The 17,406-nt window shown below is 41.7% G+C and overlaps 1 protein-coding gene across 6 annotated transcripts in view; it reads right to left on the reverse strand.

Moving 5' to 3' along the window:
* Window positions 1-17,406, reverse strand: part of Odad2 (outer dynein arm docking complex subunit 2) — a 194,265-nt gene that overhangs the window by 140,449 nt on the left and 36,410 nt on the right. For all 6 annotated transcript variants that reach the window (XM_039096476.2, XM_039096475.2, XM_039096478.2 and 3 more), the window contains one exon: window positions 141-287. In XM_039096476.2, coding sequence (XP_038952404.1) covers window positions 141-287 — 147 coding nt within the window. The remainder of the gene's footprint in view (window positions 1-140; window positions 288-17,406) is intronic.

Below are 17,406 nucleotides of genomic sequence, written 5' to 3' on the forward strand. Positions count from 1 at the left end.
GAGAAAGCAGGGAAATGAGGGAGAAAATGAAGACCAGCTCCTGGATCATCAGCAAGGACAGCGAATGACAAGGAGGCAGACAGATGTAGTTGACACCCACAGCTTCCAGAGACCTCTTACCATTGTGACAAAGTTCTTACCTTGCATTTGACCTCATCCGTATCAAGCAGATTTATTAAGACTTCAAGACCTCCAACATCTCTAATTGCCAGCTGACAGGTCTCTTGAGCGAGGTTGAAATCCCTCATGGAACACAAGGCAATTACAGTTGCTGTCTGATTTCCCCCCTAGGAAGAAGACACGATGCCATATAAAGGTTAAATAAAGCCACATTCCCACACAGACAACTCCGCGAGCTAGGAAACGAGTCTCCCCACACATGGCACATAAAATTTTTAAAGTTCTCTGAGTGGGTTATAATTTGTTAAATGAATTATGGTGAGCAAAAGCATGGAAAAGCCATAGCAAGCATCATAAAATGTTATTCCAATTAAGCGCCAACATTTCCAGTGGGCTTCCTTTAAACAGCTACAACAATGGGTGATATTAAGGCATTAAATAGAGTCCAGGGGCACAGCTTAAGAGAACAACTGAAGGACGGAAGTTGTATATTCAGGTGGTAAATGGTCCTCCAGTCCTTGATCAGTTGCACTGGGCAGTACAATCTACATCTGAAAAATGTTCTTACTAAGATTGTACATTTGGTCTTTGCTGAGTTTGCTGACATACAGTTCTAAAATCTTTGTGATCTTCAAAGTGATAAATGAGTTTGACACACTAGGATTCTGGCTGTCCTCAAGAGGTAACCACCAGGGTTGGAAATTGCAGCTTTACCAGTAAGCCTTGGGAAGGGAAACAGGCCTGGAGGTTAAGTTGGTCACTAATGGCCAAAAATCCATCAGTCTCCATATGAAGTCTCAAAAAAAAAAAAAATCAAAACAAAAAAAAAAAACAAAAAACAAAAAACAAAGAACATGGTATTCCTGGGGAAGGAGTAATATGCCAAGAAAGGGCCAAGAAACTCTGCCCAATATAGCTCTTCATGGGCTTTGTAGCACTCTTTGAATAAACCTGTGTGCTGATTAATTTTTAGGAAGTTTGTACAAGGTAGGGTCATCTGGGAAGCAGAAAACTCAACTGTAAAAATGCCTCCATTAGGGTGGCCTATAAGTGTGCCTGTGGTGTGTTTCTTGTTAATGACTGAAGGTTGATGTGAAAGGGCCCAGCCCACTCAACACCTGTGGTGCCGCTTCTGGCAAATGGCCCTGGGTTGCATAAGGAAGCAGAGTAAGCAAACCATGAAGAAGCCAGTAAGCAGCAGTCCTCTATGGCTTCTGCTTTAGTTTCTGCCCCCATGTTCCTGCCTTGAGTTCCTGCCTTGAGTTCCTATCACGGTAGACTGTAAGCTGTAAATCCTTTCCTCCCTGTGATGCTTTTGGTCACAGTATTTACTACAGCAATGTAAAACAAACTAGAACGAACAGGGAGCATGTTTTCCTGAGGTCCGTGAGCTGTTCTAGAAGATTCAACAAATGTGATGGGGGTGTTGTGAGAATCCTATATGTAACCAGAGAGAACAGGGGTCACAGCTGACCCTGTCATAGGCATCAGAAGCTTGAGGCCATCTTGGAGACCCTCCTCCACTGGAGCCACTCACAGTTACTGAAGAGGCAGTCCTCTGTAGGGTAGAAACCCTCACACTCTGAAGTCACAAAAGTCTTCTATGTTGACTTTCAGGGGACAGTAGAGAAAAAAACACTTGTCCTTCATACATATACATATATATATATATATACATATACATATACATATACATATATACATATACATATACATATACATATACATATACATATACATATATATACACACATACACATGAAAAAGTCTTATAGAGAGGAAAGGGAAACTTCGTGGACAAGAGCAGAACAGTAGGACCCAAAGTAGGTGCAGAAAGGGCTGTGGTGAAAAGAATTTAATTCTATAAGACTTGGTAATGCAAGAAGGAAGGAGAAGCTTCATGGCCGCGAGTACCTTAACGACACAATAGAGAAAGTCACTGAAACTCGTCCCAGGTGCAGGGAAGCAGCAAACTGCCCTTCTTCACAATCGAAAACAGAACAGCTGAGTTATGAATGAGATAAGGAGAACCTTGCTTCCATGAAGGGGTTAATGGCACTGCAGAGTGGGCTAGTCAGCTTGGATATGGCCTCTCTCTCCACAGGTGCCTTTTGACCAAAGGACACAGCAAGAAGGCCATTACCAGATGCCAATACCTGGTACTGGATGATGTCTTAGCCTCCAAAATGGTGAGGGATACATGTCTTTTCTTTAGTAAGTCCCAACAGTGTGTCAACGTGGCATGAAGCAGGCTGACAGATGTAGAAAACATAGAGTACACATGTGTATTTACATCTCAAAGCATATTTATGGAGCACTTATATTGTCTACTTGTCCATATTTTACCGTATGAATATAAAAATTGGCAAACAAACATACACTTTTATGTAATGGACAGTACATAAAAGCCACACAGAATCAAAACAGCAAACAGTAAGCCTCCTCTTCATATCACAAGCACGTAGTGCACAATTCCTCGCTGTGAAGTTACTACAACTTCTTACTTTTAAGACAAGATACCAAGAGGGAATTATTTAATGGTGTACATCAAAAGGCAAAGAGGGAAAGATTTGCATGCCTGCTTTCTTATTTGTTCTAAGAAAACGCCCTATGCTTCTTAAAGACTGACAGATGGTGGTGTTGTTGCTGACTGGCCATTTTTCTTCCCTTGGGGTAATCCAGGCTGTCCTTGTATAGAGAGCAGTTCACTACCTACATGTAAATTATGTTTTTCAGCTTCTTCTTTCTTCTGGCTGTCAAGAAAAATGTAGCCACCACTTACCCACAGCTGGCTTTAAAATATAGTATAATAAACCCTTTTCTCCTTATATTGGGTTAGTAACTCCAGTACTTGAGGGCACAATACTGTCAGGTATTACTGATTTCTACTTTCCATCTAGAAAACAAAGGCAGAATAAAAGCAGTAACCACCGAGAGGAGTATGCACGTCACCCAGTCCATCATCAGGTCAAGGAAGCAAAATGACACACAGAAGTGGGGCGGCATCAGGAGGTCCCAGGAGGGTGCGGAGGCTTCAGGCCAGCATCTCCTATTGGGGTTTGGAAAGTCAAACGGAGAGCTGCGGGTGGAGTGAGGTCTTGGGGGCAGTTCGGATGGTGTGACTGCAGGAGTGACGTTGACACAAGACAAGATCTACAGCCTCTTTCACAGCCAGGATGTCTTCAAAGACCCAGACTACACTGTTGGGATATTTTGGTTGCACATAATCCAGATTTTTTTCTGAAGAACTGTTGTTTTTCTTTTCTTTGGTGGAATTTTTGGGTTCACATTCTGTGCAGTCTTTCTGTGTTTTGTCCAATTCCCTTTACTGTCTCCTCCTAGCTTCTTCTCTACTTTTGAGTTTTCGCTAACACTCACACTACAATTGGCGGCATACATAGTTTTAAAAGCCATTTATCATAGGAAGTACCCACGAGGTGCGATCTTATATTTTCTCTGAATTATCTGTCTCCAGACCACTGTCAGAATCAAAGAATAGATTAAGATTTATTGGTGTGAAGTTAGAGCCTTATAGAAAAAAAATTCTGTAAATCAGCTTTTTTTCCCTGAAAATCTGGAAACATATTCATAGACTTGGGGGATTTTTTTTAGAACAGTTTTATATTAAGCAAAGTTAGTTTTTCCACATTTCAGGATTTCCTTCGACTCTTGTCACTGACCACACTCCCAGAAGGATTATAAATCTTTCAGAATGAATACCAGAAGATGGGAGCCAAAATAGCCAACTTACGGAGCCACAGATGTTGGCTGTCACCATTCTTCTAAATACCATCTTCATAAAGGACCTCGAGTGCCCACTCTGCGTTGTCCCGACCCCTGAACGTCTGGCCCAGCAGCAGTCACACATCTCCCTCTCCTCACAATTAAACCTGCTGCAAACAGTTAATTTTCACATTTTATCACACACTCTTGCATCTGTGGAGTTTTAAAAGCTGGAGAAAACATAGTAAAACATATTTTACTAGCTTCTGAAGGGTTTTCAGAAATGTATCCCATAAACTTTTCCATTTCTGAAATGAATGCAATTCTTTTGCTGGTTTGTCTCCGGCCCAGTTCCTGCTCAGGCTGCTCTCCAGCCTCTGTTTCCTGCAGTTCAGATTTCCTTCTTCAACCAGAAGGTGTCTGTCCACTGTCACCATCAGCTTGCAACATGCAGAGCTAAAATAAGTACCATTCTCTTGTGCACCTTCTTGGCCTCTCCTTGCCTTTTTTTAGATATAATTTTATTATAAATACTAATCTGGTTTTTTTTGTTTGTTTGTTATGGTGAGTATTGACAGGGCCCCTCTCATACTAAACATACACTATGGCTACAATTTCAGTCTATGTTTCAGTGGGACTGAAAGATGTTACACCCTGGTCATGGGAACTGCCATGTAATAAAGAAATAAAAAAGAATTTCTTTCATTCCCTTACAGTGAGCAAGTTGTGATTGGTCTACAGTAAAAGCAACATCTCTTTCGTGCATGGGTATGGACGTTCACATGCGTGCAAATGCGAATGTGTGTGCATGCACGTGGAGGTCTTTGTGTGTCTTCCTCAGTCTCCCTTCATCTTATTGAATCAAGATCTCATACCTGGTTGTACCAGTTCACATACTTTGGGTTACCAGTTTGCTCTGGGATCACCTGACTCCACCTTCCAGATACTGGGAGTTTGGACAGGCCTCCAAATTTGCCTGGCATTGACATAAATGCTATGAATCCTAACTCCTGGCCTCATGCATGCATAGCAAGAACTTTACTTCCACTGAGCCATCGCCCAGCTCAACACTTCTTTTTGAATGGCAGAAAGGAATGAAGATATTTTTCTAAACAATAAAATCTTTGAAATAAGGAAATATACTATCTGTGGTACAGTTTAATGCTCCCTCTTACTGTGTTTGAGGAAAAAATAAACTTTTGGTATGTTGAGATAAATAATATTTCAAGCTGCCTCAAATCGTTTTGTCATCTTTGATTGGCCTGCTCCCTGTTTGCCCAGCCCGATCATAAGCACTAAATGCGAGGAAATAAAACCAGACATGATCCTGGTCTTTCTGGGATGTAGGGAGTTAGTGCAAGAGAAGGAACTTTAATTTCTAATGCCCACATGAATGAAAAAAACTTATTATAAAAGTTTGCAAGTAAAAAAAAATCACACATTAAAATTAAACAAATCCAATGTCTACAAATCTCAGAGAGTCTCTGTATAGTTAGAATGAATGAAATGCTGTCTAAAACGTATCACAAGGCAGAGGTGTGGGTAGCACAGATGAGCCTAGAGGAAGAATGTCTAAACTGAAGTCTGGGTGGAAAGTAGGAGCTTTGTCTGGTAGCAGAGGATTGGCCATGGTATGTAAGCAAAAGCCCTGTGTGATGTAGAACACGGGCTGGTGAAGAGCTCTTACAGCCAGTATGGAGTAGCTCTGAGCGACAGTGTGGGACATGAACCCAAGTGGCCTAGAACAGCTCCTGTCCAGGGGTGAAGCTGAATGTCTTAATCTTTAATAATTTGAGACATGGTCTCCCCCTGTACCCCAGGCTAGACTTCAACTCACTGGCCAAGGATAGCCTTCAACTCCTGGTCCTCGTGCATCTACTTCCTTAACAGCCGGATGTGCTGTGGTGGTTATATGGCTAAATAGCGTGTGCTACAGACCTGGATGGATTTTATAATCTTCATTTCAAGATTGGCCAGCAGGAGCCAATGATATTTCTAAAAGATCGCCCCAGCTGTGGTAGCAGAAACATCTGGCTTACTATAAAGTTCCAGAGAAAAGAGGGAGACGAGAGTGGGAGGCTGAGTTGACCCAGCAGGGGACATAGAAATGAGTACGCTGAGTTTTCCTTTGTTCAGGAAAGGATACTGTACAATCAAACTGCAGAGGGCAACACACAGGCAGGGTCCTCAGTGGCACCTATTGTCAGGGAGCCCTCAACCCAGTGAGACAGTGAGGAAAACAGAGACATGATCCAATGCAGAGAGCTCTCGTGTTCCCGTCCCCACCACCTGCAATTAAGAGGCGGAGGAATCCTGCTAAAGCAGCCATGCAGCCATCACAGCGCATGCATCTGGCCCTAGATAGTCTCAGCATTTTCCCTTCGAACGCCCCACTCAGAAATAAAACAAGTGAAGCCCTTTCAGTGTCTGCTCGTTAATGATGACAGAGGGCCCGGTGCCCGGCAGAGCTTGGAGACGCCCGGGATCAGAAATAGCAAAAGGTATTCAAGGGACTGGCAAATGACCAAGTGAGTCAAAGCAGTAAAATCCCTTGCTCGGCCTTCTGTTTATTTGCAAATCTATTTTATGCTGATGAGTCAGCACTCGTAAACCTAAGACTGGACAGAACCCCAAGGAAAAAGAGAAAAGAGTGTTTGTTTTCTTAAAAGGGGAAAGAAAAGTGTGTGTTTGTGTGCTCGTGTGCATGTGTGTGTGTGTTTAATGAAAATTAGATTCCAGCTCTCCTTGCAGAAGCTTACTAAAATTTTACTTGCAATGGGTAGACAGCGACTCGAGGATTCTACATTCTACATGCATTGCTTTAAAATAGCCATGGGACATTTATGGAAACTGACAATTTTCACGTTACTGACAGTTTGACACATTACTGACTACAACATGGATAAAACTGTACAAATGTAACTGCCTTCCTAAAAAGTTATAGGAGAATGAGCTCAAGAATGACAATATTTAATAGAAGAGTCCAGTAAAGTAGCTATACGCAAGGATAACACTGAAAATGAGTGATTCTACACTCCTGTCCCCAATATAATAAACCAAAATGGGCAATGTGAAAATAATCCCCACACTGATATTAATAACAACAAAATATCTCTGAATAAATCTCACGAGAAATGTTTTCTTGTATATGGAGAGGAAAGCTGGGAAATATAGTAAGATATAAAATAAAAATAAATTAGAGGGTCACATCAGGCTTAAATGAGGTGATTCAATGTTATTAAAATTTTAATTCACTCAACAGTAAGTCACATATTCATGTAAATCAACCAAAATCTTAAGCAATTTTTTCCCTTTAAACATGACTCCTAAGTCATTATAAAGATGATCTGAAGCCAGTCCTGGTGGCAAATCCCAGTAATCCTTGAACTCTGGAGGCTGAGACAGGAGGATCACGGGTTTGAGACCAATCTGACCTATAGAGAGTGATGCTGTGGCAAAGCAACAACAAAAATATCAGAAATGGAAATATACAAAAGTGAGCGTTTAAATATTTAAGACAAGCAAATGCTAAAAGCTGTGTAGTGCGGAAGTAACCTAGCAACAGCCAGGTAAAGCAGACAAAATTCCATCGACGGTGTCTACAGCATTGGCACAAGGCCACGGGGAGATGGGAGTGGGTGAGCCAATAGTCAATGTGGACAAATAAAGCAGGAAAAAGACTTAGATGCCTGCCTACTGTGCGCGTCAGTGGAATCCAAACACGTTAGATCTGGGCTTACTTCTAAAAGTTGAACAACTGTTTCTCATACTTGGCTGGGCATGTGTCTCCAGGTCTGAGAAATTGTCTTGTGTTGCTGACAGTGCCCTCTGTGCCTTCATGATGATATTCTGTGCAGAGGCAGTGGAATGGATCCAAGGGACCGGTATCTTCTGTACATGGAAGGGCAGTTGCACAGACAGACTCGCAGCAGTTGTGACAATATGCACAAGACCTTTGCAAGCTCATGTCACATTAAACACCAGCCTGGAGAGGGAACGGTGGCACCAAGTGCCTCTCCTAGCTAAGGAGCTGGCGGCGACTGATAGATGCTGGGGGAAGGATTCCATTTTCTTTAAGGGTATAGCCCATGGTAAGATGTCAATGCTCCAAATGAAAGGCCACACATCAAGAACATATGAACAGTACAAACTGTACTTGATGGGTCTACAAAGTGGAAAGGGACATAAAGTTGGAGAGTGAGCAGGAAGAGCTGGATCTGTGGGGTTGGCCATGGAAAGGGGCACGAAGCTGCATGGGTAAACAGAAGGAGATTGTTCTGTAGGGGGTTGGCAGAAGAGTGAATATGATCAAAAGACATTGTATGGAATTCTCAAAGATGATAAAACTGGGAAAAAGAAAGGTTAGTGACAGAATAAACTAAAGCAAGATAAAACTTGAATGCACACACAAATGTCTACAGGAAGTAAAAATATTTCTGCCATCTTTGACCAACCTTGAAAAGCCTTCTTAGCTTCTGCTGCACAAAACTCCTGGGCCACAGAGAACAGACTAGATGCTTATCAGTGAAACAAGTAGTGAGTAAGGCAGCTCGTGATACACTGACAGAAAATGCCAGCAATCAGTGGAGTAGCCGAAGGGTTAACTGTATCACTGAGAATAAAGCAGCACAAAGAACAAAGGGTGAAGGTATGATAAAATGATGTATGACAAATGACAGCAATTAGCAGCATTCTCACTGGCCAGCTATGTGCAAGCCCAAAGACAACTGGCTGAAATAAAAAACCCAGAAAATTCATGACAACTTGTAGCAATAGATTTCCCTGCCTGGTGAAGGATCTCATTGTTCTGGGAATATTTTTAAAGACTGTCAGTATCCGGACCCCATCCCAGACCAATTGAGGCAAATTCATGTGATCAGCCCCTGGGCCTCAGGGCTGCTCTTTGTTGGTTTTTATTTTAACACCCCTGGATGATTTAATTCTGAATCAAGAGTAGAAAATGCTAGTTACACTGTAGAATACTGATACAGGCTTACTGCAAGGAGCTAATAAACTTTCTGTAAACTAAACCTAATTCCATCATTAGTTCCTATTAAGAGAAAAATAATTAAGCCTTCTCAAACTTTAGGGGGCCACTTCTTCCCTTCTGAAAATAACTTTATTGGCTCTGGGGAAGTGGCTCACTCAGTGAAGGACCTTTTGCACAAGCACAGGGATGTGAACCTGGAAGCCCAGAACCCATAGAAAAACCGTGTATGAAGCCTGTGACCTCTACACTAGGACCAGGGCAAAGCCAATGAGAACCTTGGAGCTCACTGACTAGCTAACCTACTGAAATCAGTGAGCTCTGGGTCCAAGAGAGAACCTGTCACAAAAAAAAAAAAAAAAATGAATGTGGGAACAGAAACAACTATTGACTTCTGGCCCTGTACACATGCATACCTTCACATGTGCATGCATGCACACACCAGTATGAACACATCGTGTACATGTACACTCACAAAACTAAAACTTTGGGGGGATAACTTGATATGCAAATGTTTGCATATATTTAATATTCACAATTTGATGATCTATGTGGGTGTCTGGGGTAGGTGCCAGGGATCCAACCTTGGATCTTCATACTCATGGGACAAGTACTTGATTTTTTTTTTGAATGCAGTAGTATTGTAGAATTCCTACTGAGCTTCTTTTGAAGAAAGGGTATCTCGGTTTGTTTTTCTGTAGCTTCCATAAGCTACCCTAATAAAATCAATTTAAGGGATAAGAGGTTTATGCTCCAGTCAAACTGTATAGACTATGAGGTGGCAGCTTGAAGCAGCTGATCACATCACACTTGCAATCAGAAGAGGAGAAAACAACGTGTGTTCTCGACTCACTCTTGCCTTTATCAGTCCAGAGTCCCAGTCTAGAGAATAGAGCCACCAACAGGGAATCATCCCCCTTCAGTTCACCTAATCAATATTATCCCCTACGGGCATGCTCATTCGCCTGTCCCTGCCAGTGATTCTAAATCTCCTTAATTTGACAGTTGACTTTAGCCCCCACACAGCGTCTACCTTATAGTCCAGGTTGGCCCCTTGAGCTTGCTGTGTAACTTAGGCTGACCTTGAACTCCATCTCTTGCCTCAGCAGTCTGAGTGCTGGGATTATAACTGTGCACCCGTATACATGACTAAAATGTATTGACATCTTATTTAAGTGAGCACTTAGACACATCAGACAACTCCCCATTAAAGCTATCAGGAATTTGTATTCTCTATTCGTTCCCACACCGCCTTTTAAAGAATCCATCCCACAGAAATAGTGCATGTATCTAAAGAATGCATCCAGTTGAAGTATAACCAACCAGAGTAAAAATAAGACATTACCACTATGAAAAGTGCTAAACAAATTAGTGTCTGCCCATAATTAAAATTTATACAGCAGTCAAAGGGACCCAACCCAAACACAATATTAAATATAAAAAGAAAAATGGAAGCTAACCATGATGGTTTGCACCTGTAACGTCAGCAGCAGTATTGCTCTTAGTTCACAGACAGCCCAAGCTAATATTGAGTTTCAGGTCACCCTGGTCTAATGAGTAAGATCTGGCCTCAAAAAGCAAAGAATAATAATAATTATTATGAAATATCTGTAAAGAAGTCTTCATTGACACAGCTTGAATTTTCATAGTGAACATACACTAGTTTACCATTTCTATAATTCTAAGAGTTTAAACCAAAGAGGGAATATATATATATACATATATATACATATATGTATATATATATATATAAAACCAACATATGCTGCTGTGGTTTTGAGCACTGCAGAAACATTGGCAGGCCATGGCAGACAGCCACACCCACCCAAGGCTGGGAAAGGAGCCACAGCCTTGCTAGCACAAATCTCAAAGACTAGTGGACCAGGAAGGGACTCGACACTCCTATTTTCTTGCAAACACACATTATCTACTAATGATTATGGCAGACCTGTCTATACACAGATGTAAAGTGCATATTCTATAAAAGTATCTGTAACATGAAGTCAGATTTTTAAAAAAACAAAAGCAAAGCAGTCCTTCACATTATACAAACTGGGAACCAGCCAAAATCTTTTTTCTCTAACAGAACAGATTTTGGTCAGAGAACACTTTCAGGAACAAGTGTGGTATAACAGATACATCAGGGAGTGGATTTCATCAAAAATCCATTAAAAGTTCACATCATTACATATAACTGTCTTAGATATCAAAATTTTGCAATACAAATGACTTATAAATAACTACCTGTTCATAAGTGGATGCAGAATGAATGAATGAATTAGTAAATGAATCAAAGCCCAAGGACTTTACCTGAGGTTTCCATTTCCTGTTAGGGAGAGAGGATGCTGGAGATTCCAGGGCCTTGAGCATCCTAAGCAGCGTGTTCTAACACTTGTAGGATGTTTGTGTGTGTGTGTGTGTGTGTGTGTGTGTGTGTGTGTGTGTGTGTGTGTGTGTGAGAGAGAGAGAGAGAGAGAGAGAGAGAGAGAGAGAGAGAGAGATTTTGATCATGGTTTTTGAGATGGGGTCTTGCCACATTGCCCTCACTGGCCTCCAATCCCTGGGACAGAGCGAGTCCCTGACATTGTCAGCATATGGCCCTGTGCCCAGCTGAAAATTTTTCACATTGCCACTTTTAGCAGTTAGGCTGATGTGGTGATATGACAAGTACTCCCGGTGGTTTCAGTGGTTCTGAGTCAGTAGCTCTGTATAACCAAGATCACTTCATTATTCTGCTACCTTCCCCCCACTTATGACAGACAAAAGGGCAAAGAGGGATGAACCCCTGAAAACTGAAAATGTTACTGTTCCTTTGTGGAGTGCAGAGTCACCACTGGGGAGGCCTCACTCCTGCCTTTATCACATCCTTAGTGAACAACACAAAACAAACAAACAAAAAAAAAGTCCTGATGACATCATTCACAACTCCAGGCAACACAAAGTGGGAAGATAGAATTGACTCCCACCAGTGGTCCTTTGACCTCTATATTTACCTTGTGCTTCCTGCATGCATGCGTGTTTAGACACATGTGTGCACACACACAGTAATCAATTAATTACATTAAAAATTGCAATGGGACAGATTCTTTTTCTGGCCAACATGAGCTTACAGATAATGCTCATGTCATGGAACCCCAAAACTTACATTTATGAAAACATAAATGTAGACTGCCATGTAAGATTTTCATAGGTAATAGGATTTAAGCATAATTGCTAACAGGTAACATCAGGGAAAGAGGACATGTGTGCCTGTCAGAGACTGACATGGTAATGTCTTCATTACACTCCAATATATTTTTTTAATAAGGCTCTCACTGAACGAAAGCTCAGTCTTTTGGTAGGAATGATTGCCAGGGACTCTGCTTATCCTCCAGCAGTGAGCTTCCAGGGCTATGGCACTCTAACCAGCTAGGGACTCAAACTCAGAACGCAATCACTAAAATATCTTTCCAATTTAAAGACACAGAAGACTTTCTACTCATGTTGTCTCCGGGTGCTGATTTTTTAAAAAGTGTCATGCATAATCTTAAAAATATTGCTCTGGACAGCAACGCTCTTCTAACAGCTATAGTTTACTGGGTACATGAATAGTGACCACGGCTTTCCATTTTCAAATGGCCCTTTTTAACTGTACCACCACTGTTCTCACTCCCTTAAAAACCTCGTCAAAGAACACACCAAGTCTACCTTCCAAAAATGAATACCAAGTCCCATTATAAGAGTCTCCTTCTTGGCCTCTCACTCAGATGAAGCTATGCAAATGAGAGAGAAGATGGTGAAGCAATGTCTACAAGCCTCCTGGGTCCTAGGTTTCTTGACAGTGAGACAGAATCACCAGGCAACAGGCAATAAAGATAGAAGCTGGATGGGATCCCAGCCACAGCCACCTTCTGTGTGGCCTGCAGCAAAAGGATTTCTCAGCTTTTCCACCAATGAAACAGGGATCAAACCTTCTGCCACTCCAAACCTAAGACACAAGTAATGGGAATGGAATTTAATTAAGTGTAATTGATTGCAAAGTACATCAAATTCCTATGATGAAAAAAAGAAAAGCATTTAACTCCCCATTACCACTCAGAACTTGTTAACCAGTTGAGAGCTCTGTGTGTGTGTGTGTGTGTGTGTGTGTGTGTGTGTGTGTCTGTGTGTGTGTGTGTGTGTGTGTGTGTAGGAACAGGGTCCCAGTAAAGCACTGCAAACAGAGATTTCAACTGGAAATGCATGTCTTGCCAAGAACCCCTCTTCAGAGAGCCCTGTATGTCTCCATTGAAGTGACAGCCTAGTGGCCTTTCGGATAAGAACATCACTCTAAAGTCAGGCATCCTCCCCAGTAACCTAGGGGACTTCCAGATACCTTTTTCACGCTCTTAAATTCTAAACTTGTGGCTAGCGAATGGAACAGAAGAGTAACTGCCATGGCATCATGTGAAATGAAATGTATATGGGTGCTTCATGAATCTGTCGATGGAGAGTGGCCCTCTTGTGTACGACACTGATGAGTCTCTTTCCTCCAATGCAATCCCCTGTCACCAGTCTGATCTTTCACTCTGCTCCATTTTTCTTCTGCTTGCTACTGGATACATCTTTGTAAACTAAAGCTTTTGTTTTCAGCTGCCCACTCTCCTAGTAGAATTCTGCAGGGAAGGGGGACATCTGGAGAAATGGAGACCCCGCCTTGTGCTCCTCTATTATCCAATAAGCATGCAAGGGTCAGACTTCTGAGTACAGCACTTCAATGTCTCCAACACTGCATCTTCACATCACCTCACTGAGCTTAGAGCTGAGGTCAGAGTGGTGCACACATGCTCTCCCTAGGCAACAGCCCCAGTAAACACCAATAGGTGAGCCAAACGTCATCCCAGTGCCCAGAAACCCCTACAAACTACCAGAGAATCAGCCAAGCCTGTAACATCACCCTCTTCACTGTCACCCATCATGCCCTGGAGGTAATCTCATTGCCTTGGTTTTCTCCTCTATTTAGAGCCAAATTCTGTGCATAATCCACATAGAAATGAATTCCTACAGAATTTTATTCTTGGCTAAACTCACTCATTCTTCATTTAAGGCCACGTACATTAATGTGTTTCCAAGGCAAACCTCTGTATTTCTACCTTCCTATTCTCCACCTGGCCTGTATCCGAGATTATCTATCTGTATCAAGTTAATAACCATTCTTGTGAATGATAAACCCTCTTTTCCAAATGAATGCTTCTCATATTTCAGGAGTTTTTGCCATATACCATGTTTAGAAGGGAATCAAATAACATCACTGTGATGCTAGCGACTCAGAAGAAACATAGAGCTCAGACGTTAGGAACCTGTAGCCTCTAAGTATTGCAAAAAATCTTTTTCTTGAAAGATTTTAAAGTACTCCTGGCCAGTGGAGGAAGAAGTATCTATCCCAGGAGAGCAGATGCAAAGATAAAAATGTATCTCTAAGGAGAAAGGGGCTACAAGAGGGAGCAGGCAGAGCGAGGAGAGTTATCCCCTGAGGGGCTCTGACTGAGGGACAAGATGAGCTCCTGTGAATGGGCTGAGATGAAGGACAGAGCAGCAGTACACTAGTAGCCTCAACCTCCCTTGCACCATCATTTAGGCAGAAGTTCAAGGATCAAACTTGTGATCCTTAGCAACATGACCTTCGGATAAAGACATGAATTAAGTAGGACCTCTCTACTGAAGGCAAAGTTAATAAGTTGGACAAGGTGAGCCATCATGGAAGCAGAAGACAGAATTGCTTATCAGGAAGCCGGACTGAAAGTGAGTTGTGGAACTTCATTTAGATTAGAGCACAGTCCATGGCTATGCCACCCTGTACACACATGAACGCAGGAGTCAAGCAGGATTGACTTGATTAGCATTGGGTAAAGAATTGTGCAGGGACTCATCAGCTAGGCAGGCAAAAGAAGTTGGAAAGCTGATGAGAGAAAAAAATGCAACATATTCCTTAATTTAAAAGAAAGTGTGTTCTAAAATCTCAAAAGAAAAGGTAGGGGTGTGTGTGTGTGTGTGTGTGTGTGTGTGTGTGCATGTAAAGTTTTGCCAGTTTTAATGAATGTAGGTTAAAGCCAAATAATTGGATATCAACTCCCTTTTCTTATGTGCCAGAATCTGAGCTCATGGTGCTGGATAAATAATAAGTTACAGTTCATTGACTTGTTTCAATATTAATGAGCTCATCGATTTTTTTCATCATCATAGACACTTTATCCTTGGAGAACAGTAGACAGAGAGTCAGGGCAGCATTACCATTTCTCTGCTAGTGTAAGCCTACATTGGAGCCATAATTTTATAAATTAAAATGTCAGGTGTGTTTATTTTGAGATTACCGAGAGACATCCAATTTTGCATTTTAGAGACTTTTTAATATCCTTTTGTGTCTCTGTATAAAACAGTTACCTGTGTCCAAAAAAAAAAATAAAAGAAAAGAAAAAAAAAAACCTAGAAATCATTTGTAGACCTACTTTCCCTTTTATTGGCTATGTTAAGAGGTTTACCTGTGGGAGCTATAAGAATTCCAAGCAATTTAGTGTCTGGCCAAAAGTATCACATTTGCACACGATTTCCTGATGAATAACTTGTGTGAGCCTAAGTAGCACTTCATCAATAAATGTTTTCCTTAGCTGTTCTGGGGCAGAACCAGCACATCCCCGTTTGGCCCCAATGCTATGCGTGTTTATCCTAAGTAGCTGAATAACTCAAGGTAGCATTCTATAACCAGGCTATTAGAGACTCTGCTATAGTCCCAGCAGGATGCCATCTGGGAGCCATGCTATGGGCTCCCTTGCCCAGTGCCTTCCCATTTTACCCTAAGGGCCAAAATTCTCCCAGAATCATTGGCAACTGGCTTCTTTTTATTTAATGATCGTAAGTCTATCCTTCACTATATTAACCCAACTGTATTTTCCTCTTTTTATTGTTTTGCTAGAAATTGTAAAGCAAAACTTGACGGCCACCTGGGCGGGTGAACAATACTCCACACCAAACAACTCCTATGGCCATAATCATACACCATATTCATGGCTATCACTGCCAGCAAGGACTCTGTGCCAAGCACTCCAGATGTGCTGTGCTGCATTTAGTATCTACCATAATACTGACATGTGGACACTTCCCTTCTTTATCAGTGAGGAAACCAAGTTGACGAAAGTGTACCAGCCCACACAAAGCCACTGAGATGGGAAGTGGAATCCCACTGTTATCTTTCCAACATCGAAAGCAGTGCTTCTGCCTACCCCATTGCTCTGCCTCTTGGCTGTTCCCATGGCTCTGCCCCATCTGACTCTGCCTTTTCTCATGGAAAAACAAACAAACAAACAAAAAAAACAAACAAAAAAAAAAAACCCAGACTCTTGGAAAACATCAAGGTTCTCCTGCTCTTTTTCCAAAAGGCCATGTCTGAACCTGAATGGCTTGTATACTCAAGACGTTAGCCTTGTGGGCATTCACTGATGATATACTAAGAGTCAAGAAAAGATATCAGACATATGGCTGAAGCCAGTAATCTCAGCACTCAGAAGGTACAGGCAGGATATTCATAAGCACAAGGCCAGTTTATGTTAGTCACTGGGACTCTGTTCCCTCTTGACACAAGAAGGAAAGCGGGCTTGAACATCTCGGTATATGGGTCAAGGACCTGGCAATCCTGGAAATGCATCCTGTGCTGTGCAGGTGTCCCCTGGGCTCCACCAGCACTTTTAAATTCCCAACAAATGAGAATCTTCAAGATTGGGAAATGTTTTAAAAAATGACATTTGTAGAAAAAACCAGAATCTCCTCAAATCATACGGTATTCAATATTTTTCTTAATATTTTAGTCCCATGTTTTTAAGTCGTAAGAACCATAATAACAGAAAAATGTTGTTTGCTGCCTTGCCTCTGGGTTCATATTCCGCTCGCTTCTTATATAGCCCAGGCCCACATGCCCTGGGATGGCACTAGCAAAAGTAAGCTGGGCTCTTGTGCATCAATTAACAGTTAAGAAACTGTCCCTCAGACACACCCATAGGCCCATGCAATGGGGGCAAGTCTTCATTTGAGGTTCCCTCTTCCAGGGTGTGTCGAGGTGACAACCAAGATTAGCCATTGCATTTGCCCTAGAGAAGAATGGTTGGGCCGCAATTCCATTTTCAGTTACCTGAGAGCCTCCTTTTTGTTTTCTGCAATAGCTGTATTAGCCCACCAACCACACCTTTTCTCCATACCTTTTCCAGTGTGCATTGTCTTTAAACTCTCGACAACAGTCACTCAAGCAGGTAGAAGGGGCTGTCTCATAGCTTTGATTTTCATCTCTCCGATACTTAGTGATATTTTTTGATGTGTCTTAACCATTTTGTAGGCTCACCTCAAAGAAATATTTAGCTAAGTCATGTGTCTCTTAACTGTTTTTTTTTTTCTTGAAATTCAATTGAGTTCTTTTTAGCCCCTTATCAGATACATGGTTTGCAAATATTTTTCTCCTGTTATGGAATATCACCTCACTTTTATCTTGCCTTTGTATTCATTCAGTTTGATTCAATTCCATGTTTTTCTTTAATTTACTTTTCTTTAAATAATTGATTTACTTTATATCCCAA

This window comes from Rattus norvegicus, chromosome 17 (assembly GCF_036323735.1).
Source record: "Rattus norvegicus strain BN/NHsdMcwi chromosome 17, GRCr8, whole genome shotgun sequence".
In the NCBI taxonomy this organism is placed as follows: domain Eukaryota; kingdom Metazoa; phylum Chordata; class Mammalia; order Rodentia; family Muridae; genus Rattus; species Rattus norvegicus.